The sequence below is a fragment of the Exophiala aquamarina genome, assembly GCF_000709125.1.
Source record: "Exophiala aquamarina CBS 119918 chromosome Unknown aczIA-supercont1.14, whole genome shotgun sequence".
Lineage (NCBI taxonomy): Eukaryota > Fungi > Ascomycota > Eurotiomycetes > Chaetothyriales > Herpotrichiellaceae > Exophiala > Exophiala aquamarina.
Genome location: NW_013550574.1, coordinates 721,580 through 735,697, shown reverse-complemented (window position 1 = coordinate 735,697; position 14,118 = coordinate 721,580). Strand labels below are relative to the sequence as shown.

The following is a 14,118-nucleotide window of genomic DNA, read 5'->3' as shown; positions in this document are numbered from 1 at the left end:
ACTATATAGTAATTAATCGATTATCTTAGTGTTCTCGTTAAGTTACTTATACTCTTACACCTACCTTCTTATAAATAAGGTTATAGGTATCGAATTACGCGATTTTACGCCTAGAAAGAGAGTAGAATATATTAAATATAATATTAAGAGGAGGAGGAGACCTTAATATACTAGAAATTAGCGTCTATAAGTATAAGATCTTTCTACGGTTTAGTATTACCTATCGATACTAGTTAAAGAAGGCTTATTTATAAGGTTCCGCTATTCTAAAGACCCTTATTTATCCTCGTTAGTAGCTAGGTAGAGGCCCTATTTACTTATCTAATTAGGTGCCTTTTTATCTAATAACTAATACTTAATTAATACCGCCGCCGCCGCTATTAGTACTAGTAACGATAATTTACTAGGAGACGGTAAATAACTAGTAGAGATCCGAGGTCTCCTTAATTCGTAGGAAGCTTATTAATTAGCGGTGGACGCCGTAAACGTAGAGCGTTAAATTACTTATTTTAAGACTCTCTAGCTATAAAGCCTTTTACGCGCGGCGCAACGACGTTATTAAATACAATAGGTACTATTCGACGCGCTAGACCCTCGCCGATAGGGTTATTTAGTAAAGCGTAGTACTTACGGACCTATAAATTAACGCGCATTACTTACTAACGAGGTTAACGAGCGATAACGCCGCTAAAATCGATTAATATAGCTATAATAGGAGCGTTATAAGGTATCGTAGTTAATTAATTAAAAGATAGAGTAGTTATTAGATCGCGCGGCGATAGAGTAATAACTATTTAATAAAGAGGAGGATACTATAGAGTTTATTAGGCGCGCGCCTCTTTAGGACGTTCCTATAAGCCCTAGGGTTATTTCTATAACTCCTCCTCTACCTAAGGTTATTCCTACGAGTCCTCCTCTACTAGAAACCTTAGATTTAGTAATCCTTACCCTTAAGAGGCCTCGGCTACGGCGCGAGCCCTCGCTAGAGGGTTCTCCGCTATAGATTATACTAAATAAGCCTCCGGCGTTAACTACGCTAGTAGTACTTAGTAGAGTAAAGAGACGGAGGAACTACACTACTAAATTTAACTAGGGTCGATAATAGGAGTTTATTCCTGTTAAGACTAAGCGATACCCTATTAACGCCTAGTCACGTAATTAGGCTTATATAAGCTAGGATCACGTGGTATCCATTAGGCAAGGCTATACTTAAGCCTTACGGAAGATTCTATAAAACGCTATTCTATTCTATAGGATTAGAAATTACTCAACTTAATTTCTAAGCATCCTAGGAGTTAACTCGTATTTACGAATACTCGGTAATTACTCTCGTACTTACGAGATATTATGACGGAGCCTACGCCTATATAAAACAGGCCTATACTCCTTTACTTAGATAGATCTTAAGTTATTCAATAAGATAGGAAGCGACTATATATTCTACTCCTTCTTTCTACGGTCTTTAGCTACTTCCACGATAGATCCTAAACCTTGTCCCCCGGATAATTCCTAAGTCCTAGGAGCGACAGTAAAATAGAGCGGAAGAACCTTAATTCGGAGGTCCTAGAGTGGCATTAACGCCTAGGTTTAACGCCGACGAGGCTTTATTAAACCTTAGCCTTATCGACGAGGTCTTACGATGATAGTGTAGTTAATAAATAGATGAATAATAGTAGGATATATAAAATAGGTTAATTTTACGGCCAAATTAGGCCTAGTTTACATTACTTGGCATTCGCTCGCAAACTTATTCGCTCCGCCCGTTCGCTCCTTAGAGTTATTCCCCATGAAATCGAGATCGTAGCTGGTCACATGAGTAGTGAAGAAGCCAGCTCTTGAACCCATAGCCATACAGCAAATAGGGTAAGAATATTCTCGAATTAGTATCATACCTATTTGCCACCTCTTCTGAGGCTTGGAGGCTACAAGCTCTACTATATAGGGTGGTCTCGTTCATCTTACGCCCTTTGAGGAATGGAAGTCTCTTCGACAACCTTCCCCTCACGTTTGACCTTGTGCTTATAGGACATGAGATCTACAATTAGCAGCAGGCAACCATTCTCATAGCTTAAAAAGTTCTGCTGATCCGCATAGAGCTCGACCATTACCGCGACGGAGACAAGATAAACCATAGATAAGCCAAATTGAAGATACTGTATGCGGAGCCTGCCTAGATACTAGTGACTTGCAGTATGAACGAGACACTATAGTAAACTACAACTACAACTACAACTCCAGAAACCGAAGCCGCAAGTTAAGTTAAGGCTGTATAGTTATTATAGTTGACCACGTGGTTAGAAGGACCTAATTAAACGCTATCGGCATGCTCCGACGACATCATGTGAGGGTACGCACCGTAACCGTTCGGCACTGCATTCCTACTATAGAGCACCACTTGTTCCTAGATGTAGGCATCAAAACATCTCGTAGAAGTGCCGACGAATGATTGGAATGGATAATACCCCGAAAGCATGGGTCAGGTTAGTTCTCATGCACCCCTAGCCAATGAAAGGACTCCATTTGAATGATAGCGGTGACTAAGACTCGCACTTGCACAAGGGGGTACCCGGGCTGCCCGCCCTCCTTTGGCACATCACCTTTCGTCTTGTTGTGACCGGTGAAGCCAGCGCTTTAGGCCACTTGCATCGCTCATGCATGGCTCGGGGCCTAATCCTGTCTGGGGCAGCACATGTTAACTTCCACACTCTCCCCTTCTTCTTCCAATACATACTTCCCCCCAAGCCAGGATAAAAGTCGGTCTTGCTAGGGACTGAATCGACCTTGGCGAAAATTCTGTCTGCTTGTAATTTGATAGGTCCAATCAAAATCACAAGTGCAAATAGACGTGGCAGTTCAAGTGCAAGTAGACCGGTTGAGGCTGCGGTTGAGCTGTATTTGGTCTGGGTTAGATTCCAGCTGGTGAGGCTAAATCAGTGCCCATATCCCCACTATATCACCACTATATTCTCTTCCTTCTTTCTTTCATCAGGCTTCCGCACTATCCGAATCTCCCACTCCTGGCGAGGCGTGCCGAGCGCTTGGATTTTTTTAGTTTAGGACTTCGGACTTCACTAAAAGAGACATTCGAACAATATTGACCAAATCCAACTGAGCTTCCCAAGCCGAATTCGCCTAAGGCCTCGTCTCCCGAATTTTACTTGTAGTTCTACGCTCGTGAACATGTCTGACCCTTTGGACTATACCATTAGCTGGATTTATGCTATACCAACGGAGTATGTTGCCGCGCAAACGTTTCTCGACGATAAGTACGGACAACCTCAATACGTGGCTCCTTATGATGGTAATGACTACACACTCGGTAGGGTTGGAAGCCACAATTTTGTCATCGCTGTCTTACCTAATGGGGAGTACGGCATATCCTCTACTGCAAGCGTCGCAAGAGATATGCTTCATAGCTTTCTTAACGTTAGAACCGGCCTAATGGTCGGCGTTGGTGGCGGCGCGCCAAGCCGCAAGCATGATATCCGCCTAGGCGATATAGTGGTCAGCTCTCCTCGCGGTGGGAAGGGCGGGGTATTCTAGTACGACTTCGGTAAAACTGTCACGGGTTAAACCCGTACAAATCTCTAGAGTACTCCCTAGAGCGATCGCTCGTAGTGTACCTTTAGCCCGTATAACTATATAGCCGAAGCTACGTGACTCCCCTCTATCGATTGTCTCCTAGGAAACTATATTAATCTACTATAGGAGAGAGGAGGAGGTATTTCCTTTATTCGTACGGTAGATAGATTTCCTCTTTTCTTTTCTTTTCTCTCCTTAGCTTTAGAATCCTCGTTATACGATAGTTAGACGAATTACTCTAAATTCCTAGCTAAACCCTAATAACTAGAATTATATTAATATTAATGTTAAGGCTAAGCGATACCCTATTAACGCCTAGTCACGTAATTAGGCTTATATAAGCTAGGATTACGTAGTATCTATTTAGTAAGGCTATACTTAAGCCTTACGGAAGATTCTATAAAACGCTATTCTATTCTATAGGATTAGAAATTACTTAACTTAATTTCTAAGCATCCTAGGAGTTAACTCGTATTTACGAATGCTCGGTAATTACTCTCGTACTTACGAGATATTATGACGGAGCCTACGCCTATATAAAACAGGCCTATACTCCTTTACTTAGATAGATCTTAAGTTATTTAATAAGATAGAAAGCGACTATATATTCTACTCCTTCTTTCTACGGTCTTCGGCTACTTCTACTATAGATCCTAAAACTTATCTCTCGGATAATTAATATTAATACTATATAAAAATAAGAAAATAAAAGAAATATTATATATATTTACCGCTAGGAGGCGGACCTTTTTATAACTAACTCGCCGAAGCGAGAAGGAGAAGAAGGAGGAAGAAGGAGCGCCTTACGAATAGAAGAGGAAGCGTCGTTATTATCGAACGAATTCGACGATAATACTATAATACTACTATCGTCGTCTTTATCGCGCTTCGTATAACGAATACCGCGGTCTAACTATTTATAGTTATTATACGTACTATCGAAGTATTCTAGAATATAACTATTATAATTCGAGCTATAAGTAGTTCTAACTAAGGTAGGGTTCTTTAATAGAGTAGGTACTAGAGTATTAACTAAGATAATAAAGGAAATATACTTTCGTCGAACTATATCCTAAAATATAGGTATAGAATTACTAACGAAGTTAACTACGAACTATACTCTCTAGGTAAAGTATTATAAGTTAAACTCGTATAAAGCTCTAGAGTACGCCCTAGAGCGATTACTCGTAGTATACCTTTAGGCTATATAACTATATAGCCGAAGCTATATAACTCCTTCCTATCGATTATCTCCTAGGAAACTATACTAACCTACTATAGGAGAGGATAGGAAGTATTTCCTTTATTCGTATAGTAGATAGATTTTCTCTTTTCTTTTCTCTCCTTAGCTTTAGAATTCTCGTTATACGGTAGTTAAATAAATTACTCTAAATTTCTAGCTAAACCCTTATATTATTCTAAAGCTTACGATTATATATAGCGAAAGAGTATCGTATACGAAATAGATAACGATTAGTAACTAACGAAAATCGTCCTAGCGTAGGCGGTAGAGCTATACTAGCTCTTATAGGCTTAAAATTAAAGGATAATAGTACTCGAGAATTAACTCGGCTAATAGAATAGAGTACGAGCTTATACGCCTAAAGTAACGACTTCTATAACGACGAGCGCTATATAAGAATCCGATTCTATACGACGAAAGACTAAGTTCTTCGAGCTAGCTAAATTTAATAGAAAAAGATTAGAATTTCGGTCGTAGTTTACTTAAGCTCGAGCTAAGTTAGCGATTAATAAGTAAAAGAAAATCGAAGCCGTATAATTTTAGTATTTCTATAATAGACTAAGGAGCTACGCCCTTATCTAGATTAACTCGTAGATTAATTTCGTATAATTAATCCTCGAAATAAATACGAAAGAACTTATTAGTTAATTAAAGGCGGCGTACGAGGACGTTAACGTCGTAGAGAAAGTATTACGAAAGCTTTCTTAACTAAAGTAGAACGAAAAGTCCTTTAATATATTTCTCGTCGAGTTTAATTATATACTACTTAAGGCTAGCGAACTAGACTAAGTCTATAAGAGTTTAGCTAGGAATTTAAAGTAATTCGTCTAACTATCGTATAACGAGGATTCTAAAGCTAAGGAGAGAAAAGAAAAGAGAAAATCTATCTACTATACGAATAAAGGAAATACTTTCTATCCTCTCCTATAGTAGATTAGTATAGTTTCCTAGAAGATAATCGATAGGAAGGAGTTACGTAGCTTCGGCTATATAGTTATATAGCCTAAAGGTATACTATAAGTAATCGCTCTAGAGCGTACTCTAGAGCTTTATACGAATTTAATTCGTAATATTACTTTCCTCTTCTCTTCGTATAGCGCTAAGAAGCTACTACTCTTAATAGAAACTAGCTAGGCGTCGAGTAGCGTATAAAATAAAACTCTTATTTCTATTTATTTTTATTCTACTTTTTCTTCTTTTATACTAATTATCGAGAAAGTTTTATAAGTACTTATTTCTACTTCTATTATATATAATTATTAGTTATTACTAATTCTTATACCCTAATAGTCGATATAGTAAATAAGTAAGCGAACTAATCTATTTCTTCCTCTTAAATCTACCTTCTATATTCTAAGCTCTAGACTTCTTCGTTTAGTTATACGTACTAATAGGAAAATAAAAAAGTTAAGATAATATAGTATTAGTAGTATAGGACGCCGCTATAACTTAGTATTAGTTAGAATAGTTCGCGCTAACTTAAATCTCTATTTTTCTTACCTTCGAGTAGTCGCTAGTATCGTACTACTATAATACCTTTTAACGAACGATCTTAGCTATACTAGAAACTAATGTACCTTTCGTACGAGGAGTAATTACTCTAGTATAGGTTCGATCGTATCGACTATTATATATTAATACCTTACTTATTTAGAGCCGAAGTATTCTTTTCGATCTTTATAATCCTTATAAGCGCTCGATACGCCTATTTCTAGAGTATCGTCGTATTTTAAAATACTTTAGTAGAGTATATAGTAATTATAAGTAACTAAATCGAGGTTCTCGTTATACGAAGCGCGATAAAGACGACGATAGTAGTATTATAGTATTATTATCGAATTTATTCGATAACGACGACGCTCTCCTCTCTATTCGTAAGGCTTTCCTCTTCTTTCCTCCTCCTTCTCGCTTCGGCGAAATAGTTATAAAAAGGTCCGCTCCTTAGCGGTAGGTACGTATAATATTTCTTTTATTCTTTTATCCTCGTATAGTATTAATATTAATACTAGTATAATTCTAGTAGATAAGGAATATTCTCTATATCTAACTATAGCTTATACCTTAATATAGCGATTAGACTTTATCGTATAATAACTAAATAAGCTAAATATATATAGTATAATTAGATATTTTATTATTCTTATAGTTCCTTCGTATATACTCTCTCTTTACTTTCGTATAGTAATTAGAAAGTCGACTATTCTATTATCGATTTGTACGCGTCTAAAGCTACGATATTCTAGAGTAATAATTCTAGTTTTTAGATTAGTTTTATATATTTCGTCTATTTTACTAAGTACTAGCTTTAAGACCTTCGGCCTCTTCGTACGAATTTATAGCGAATAATCCTTTTAATCTAGTATTCTTCTTCGTTCTATATAACGATAGAATTCGATTAAGTATCGTTAGTAACTTACGAAGGTAATAGATTCGTAGATATTATATATAATAGGTTCGAATAGAATACGTTATAGATTCCTTTTAGTATATTAAAACGATAGCTATATAATTTAATAACTTTAGTTACGATATACTTCGTATTCTTCTAATCGAGCTTCTTATTCTTTCGCGTTATACGTACGTTCCTTAAGTCGAGCTAGACCTTATCGCCTACGCGAAACTCTATCGACTATTATCTTATACGATTTATAATCTCTTCTTACTTTTATTAAGTAACGACTATAGAAGTCTAAGCTTATTCTCTCGCCTTCTAGAGTTTTCGTACGATTTCTTCGCTCTATTATATTAGGCTATTTCCTTCTTTATCTTCGCGAAGCTTATCTTATAGCTATATAAAGTCGATATTATATTCGTAAGATAGAAAGAAAGGGCTTACGCTAGTTAATTAAGCGTTCCTATTATTAATTACTAACTTAGTAATTAGTAGTAACTCTACCTAATTATCTTAGGCTTCGTTTATAAACGTACGTACGTACGTCTCTATCGTCTAATTTATTCGTTTTATAGATTCGTTCGTTTTAAAGTAATATATAGTAGATAATCGGCGTACGATATCTAGTAGCTAATATATTCGTTTCTATAGAGCGCTTATAAACTAGGTTCTTCTATTCGATACGATAGTTCTCGGTAAATCGTAGGTTCTATAGAATATACGTAGAAATAGGAATACTATATCTTAAAACTTAATTATATATATCGATTTAAGGATAACTCCTTTTTCTAGTCGATTCGTAATTACTACTAAATTCGTATAGCTCCGACTCTCTAGGAGCTTCGTAATAAAGTCGATAGATATCTCGCTCTATATTCGATTCGATATAGAGAGAGGTTTTAGGAATTCTTATTTCCTTTTTCTCTAGGCTTTTATTTATTCGTAAATATTATAGTTTCGTATAAATTATCGAATATTCTATAGTATATTCGGCTAGAAGAATTATCTTACTATTAAAGAACTTATTACCTTCTACTTAGAGTATTCGCTAATTATTAAGTCGTAGGTTTTCTAAATTAGGAATATATATAAAGGTTCTAAGTTTAAAATCTATAGTCTTCTACGAAAGTATATATTTCCTTAACTATCGATTATATACTTAGCGATAGATACTTTTATCGCTAGAGAAGATAGAAACTTTAGTACTCCTTAAGTAATTAAATCCTTAATCTACTCGTATATTTCGTTCGACTTTACTATCGTAAATTAGTTAGTATTAACTACGTTATTCGTTAGTTAGTTTCTAATAGAAAGTTCTTCTATTTATACGAAAGCTACTTAAATTATTCTTTTCGCGTCGAAAAATTTCGACTTTAGTAGTCTTATCGTATAATACTATAGTTAATCGTCTTCTTTTCTTTTTAGTATATTTTATTTCCTTCGCGATAGCGCGTCGGCCTATATATTATTCTTTTCCTTAAGGTAGAAGATTATAAAGTTATATCGTAAGAGAATTAAAAATAATCGTATTTACTTCTTCGTAAGCTTTCGTATAATCGTAAAGTATTCTAAATTCTTATAATTTAATTATATCTCGAAATTATCTATACTTCTTAACTTAGCGTTCTATTCTTTAAGGTAATATATAATAGCTAGTATTTCTTTATCGTATATTTTATAGTTATATTCCGCGAATAAGTTCTTTTTTAAAAAAAATATATAGAATTATACGAAACCGTCTTTTTCTACCTAGAATAAGGTACCGTCTATATACTATTTAGAAGTATTAACTTCTAGGAATATTTCTTTTATATAATTAAATAGAGCGAGGATCGAAGGTATTATAAATATCTTCTTTAGTCGTACGAATACTATATTAACTTTCGAATTCTAATAGAAAGTCGAATTCTTTCGTACGAGTTTTATAATTAATAAGATTATCTCCGAGAAATCCTTAATAAACTTTCGATAGAAGTTTACGAAACTAATAAAATTCTAGACGCTCTTAATAGACTTAGATACTTACTATTCTTAAATTACGATAACCTTTACTAGGTCTATTTATATACCTTATTTCGCGTTAATTATAAATCTTAAGTACTTTACTAACTTAACTTTAAACTCGTATTTATCGATATCGATTTAAAGTTCTACTTTACGGAGTCGACTTAGAACTTTTTATATATAGTTTTAATACTCTCGTTATATCTCCGAAGAGTAGATTAAGATATTATCTACGTACGCCGAGTAGAAAACGTTAAGATAATTTCGTAAGGCCTAGTTAATATATTTCTAGAACGTACTAGGCGTATTAGTAAGTCTAAAAGAAGTAACTAGCTATTCGAAAAGGCTATATTTTATACGAAATACTATTATCTACTCGTCTCCTTTTATAATTTAAATTTTATAAAAGGCCGCGATAATATCGAGCTTCGTATACTACTATAAGAGTATAAGTAACTTAACGAGAATACTAAGATAATCGATTAATTACTATATAGTCCTTAGAATATCGACTATAAGAACTTAAGAAGTCTAAAAACCTCGTATATAATTCGTATAGCTCCTAAGGTCTTATATACTAGGCTCCTTAGTATTTTAGGACTAGTCTTAGTATAGAATAAATACTTCTAGAGTCTACTATAATTCTATTTCGTAATAATTACTCTCCTCTCCCGAAGTATACTCGTCTTCGAGTATAAGAGTAGTAGGTAAGAAGTAGCGTTCTAGTATAGCGCTATATACGTTCTATATTAATATTAAAAAAAATATAATATATTTTTCTAATCTTAGGGTCGCTCTTAATCCTAACTTATTCTACTCTTAGGGATTATCTCGTATTTACTTTAATTTACCTAATTCTAGCGAGACTTTATATACTTCTCGTATCCTAATATAGTATATATAGTAAGCTATACCTATAAGGCTAAACTTTTTAATTATTTAGTTCTCGCTATTTAATCTTCGTTAAGGTCTTAGTAATTAGTCTCTAAATAAGGAGTATATTAACCTTCCTCTACTCTATTTTTCTTCTTCTTTTTTTTTTTATATCTCTTATTTCTTAAGACCCTCTCCCTTAGTAAGTCCTATAGTTAGCCCTCTACTTTTTCCCTACTAATAGTATACTAGCTATTTATCTTCTTATCTCTATCTAGAATTTCTATATAAGTTTTTATTTTTTTCCTAGGATAGTTAAAGTTAACCTAGTATACTAATTATACTTATCTAGTATACTACCTAGCCGAGCCTTCGTTCTATTAATTTAAAGAGATATTAAGATTAAAGCTATCGATAACTAGTCTACTAGACGAATACGACGATACTTCTATATAGATACTAATAGTAATAAGGGTAAGCGGCTTCGTACTACTAATAGAGATTTCTATACTTTTACTAACTTAGAATAATTATTATTAAATAAACTTATAAAGTAGGTAATTCGTAAGTAACTTATAGCTAAATTTCCTACTATACCTTTAAAGCGCCCTAGAACTAATAGTTCTACTAAGAATTCTAATTATTACTCTAGCTCTAGTCCTAGCTTTAAGTAGATTTCTAGCTTTAGGTACTACTCTACTATACTAATAGTATACTTTTTTATTTTATATTCTACTTTTATAGATTTTTAAAGTTAAATTCTAACTTCTTATTATTCTTTAACTCTATAGCTATTAAGTAGTAGTTATCTCGTATACCTTATATATACTATACCTTAAATAAGCCTTCTAAAGATATCTTTATTTTATTTCTATTTTCTAATTTTTACTCGTAATCTTATCTACTCGAATCCTTAAAGATTATATATTTCTCTAAACTTAGCGAGTAGCTCGCTCGCGTTTAGTAGATATTCTACGAATTTCTAGGTATCTTTCGCCTTAGAGAAATCCTTCTACCTAACTAGATATCGGCGTTCTACCTTAGTATTCTAGTAGTCGAGAATTTTTTCGACTTTCTACTATTTATCTTCGTCTATATCGATAAGTCTAGACTTTTCGCTTTCGAATTATATATAATATAGTTCTAGTAATAATATATAGAATATATTATATAGCTTTTTATACTTCGTTAGTAGCTTTAGTATATAAATATTTTAATCTACTACCTTAAGTATTTTAAAAGGTCCTAAAAACTAGTTATCTAGTTTCTTACTTATTCTTCGCGTACGAATAAACTTAGAAAATAGTATAATTTAGTCTTCTAGAGTATATATTTATAGCTCTCGACGCTTATTATAGTACTTTACTATACTATACTATATTCGTTCTTACTATACTATAGTTTCTTATCGAGCTTCTTTAAGCGCCCTAGCTTTCGCTCGTATAAGATTATTATTATTCTCCTACGATTCTCGTACGATATTAATATTTATCGTAGATTTAAACGTTAAGACTTAAGAGAATAGTATTTTCTTAGTCGTAGTATTAATCGTCTAATTATAAGCGTATTCCGCGCTAAGTAGTAGTATAATTTAGTCGTCTTAATAGTAATTAACATAGTAATATAGATAATATTCTAGAATCTAATTTATTCTCTTAGTCTATTTATCGATCTAAGAGTAGAATACGATCGAAAACCGCCGCTTAATCGCTAGATAATAGTATAGAATTTCCTAGTATATTAAAGTAAATATCGTACTCCTATTACTTACGATATTCCGAAGTATATCGAATCGAGTAAATATTTCTTTTACTAAGATATCTTCTAGTTTTTTAGTTATAATTTCTACGCGGTACGAAATATAGCGAACTATTTTAGATAGTCGATATACTACTATAAGTAGCGCGTTATACGCTATCCTTCTACGAGCTAAGGACGAAAGCTTCGTTATAAAGTTTATAAATATATTCTACTACGATTTTTCCGACTATAGTAGTATCGCTAGTAGTTCGTATAGCTTATATCTTAGATACCTTTATACGCTAATATATATTATATAAAGAAATATAGGTTCGTACGTCCTTTACTAGCTTAAACTACTAATAAAAGCGCTTAATAATAATAAAAATTCTTTCCCGACCGAAATAGTTCTTCTATTAAGAGTTATTATAATTCGCCCTTAAGATCTTTAATCTTATACTAAAATTATAAGGTATATATATCGCGCCTTACCTTCGTACGAAATCCGCGGAGTCCTCGCGCTATACTCCTTTCTAAGCTTCCTAGGAAATCCTCCCTTCGAATAGCTTACTTTATTTATACCTTTTATACTACGCGTCGATACTTTATAGCGCTAATAATTTCTTAACTAAGTTACCTAGAATCTAGTCTTCCTAGGTCGAAGTAATAGTATCCTCGTTTACGCTAGAGTATACGTTAAGCTCTACTATAGACTATAAGAAGCGTCTACTTCGTACTAAGAATATATTATTACTAGACTTTAATTTTATATCTTTATTAAGAATATCGAAAAATCTATACGCTTCGTCCTTACGCGTACCCTACTCTACTAGAGTATAGAAACTATTCTTAATTAAGTCTTTAGTTCGTCGAACTAATCTTCGCGTTATAGTATAAATAGAAATACTTATAGCGCTTAAGTTACTATTTAATAGTAAACTTTCCTCGCTATCTAGGCGAAATCGGAGAAGTTATAAAAATAAGTTCTTAGGGTATTCCTAAGAAGCTATATAGTTTAGTCGACGAAATAGGCTATTAGCGAAGTTCTTCTTCCTCTTCTAATACTATATTACGAAGTTAAAGGTACTAAGTACTTCTATCTAGCGTACTTACCTATAGTTTAGCGCCTTTATCGATATAAAATACTTTAATATATTATAATTAGTTAAAACTAGCGTACTAGTTATAGCTTCTTCTAAGTAGTAGCGCTATTCTTTAAAGAATTCTACGATAGCTAGTATCTTCTAATTCGATATTCTATAGTTACGCTCTACGACGTTCTACTTTCTTAAAAAAAAAGCTATAGATTTCTATATCGTTCGTTCTTAAATAGTACGCGACTTATATATTTATAAGAAAACTAAACTATAAGTCTTTCCTAAGGTATCGAATTCTACCTTATACTATTATATAGAATTATAGTAGACTAGTAGTAGTATACTATAAAAGTATACTTTTAATATTTTCTAAGTCGCTTTAGCCTTATCTATTTATTTAAATAAATCTATCTTCTTTTCTTTCTATATTTCTTTTAGGAGATTAGTAATAGAAGTAGTTACTTATAAGTACTTTACGATAAAACCTCGATAAAAGTTTATAAAATCTAAAACGACTTAGATTTTTCGGAAAGATATCGATCGAAGCTAGTCTTAAATTATAATAATTCTTTAAGAATCTATCGAAATACCCTTAACTTCTATAATAAATTCTAAGAACTTAACTCTTTAAGTTAAGAACTTATACTTCGAAAGCTTAATATATAGTTTATACTTTCGGAGCCTTTTAAGTACTAAGTATATATACTTTATATATTCTACTAAATCTTAACTAAAAATAAAAATATTATCGAGATATACTACGTATATAATATTAAGAAACTTCTTTAACGCCTCGTTAATATAGACTTAGAAAGTTACCGAAGTATTAATAAGACTAAACGATATAACTAGATATTCGAAGTAGCTATACCGCGTATAAAACGTAGTCTTCTAGACGTTCTTCTCGTATATTCGTATCCTATAGTATATATTATATAAGTTTAACTTAATATATATAGTAACGTCGATTAATTAGTCTAGTATCTTATTAATTAAGAGTAAAGAATAATAATTCTTTATAATTATTCTATTTAAGGTATAATAGTTAATATAAAGTCGTAAGCTATCGTTCTTCTTTAGTATAAATAGAATAAGAGCTTTCGTAGGCGACTCGCTTCTCTTAATCTATCTCCGCGCTAAGTACTTATTAAGATACTCGCGAAGTACTTAAAGTTCCTTTATATTAA

The 14,118-nt window shown here is 33.0% G+C and overlaps 1 protein-coding gene across 1 annotated transcript; it reads left to right on the top strand.

Annotated features, from left to right (window-relative positions):
* Positions 1 to 3,180: 3,180 nt before the first annotated feature.
* A1O9_10781 (uncharacterized protein) lies at positions 3,181 to 3,543 on the top strand (the record flags this gene model as incomplete). Its single annotated transcript, XM_013400469.1, has 1 exon — positions 3,181 to 3,543. The coding sequence occupies one exon, from the start codon at positions 3,181 to 3,183 to the stop codon at positions 3,541 to 3,543; it is 363 nt and encodes a 120-aa protein (XP_013255923.1).
* Between the last annotated feature and the right edge of the window lie 10,575 nt (positions 3,544 to 14,118).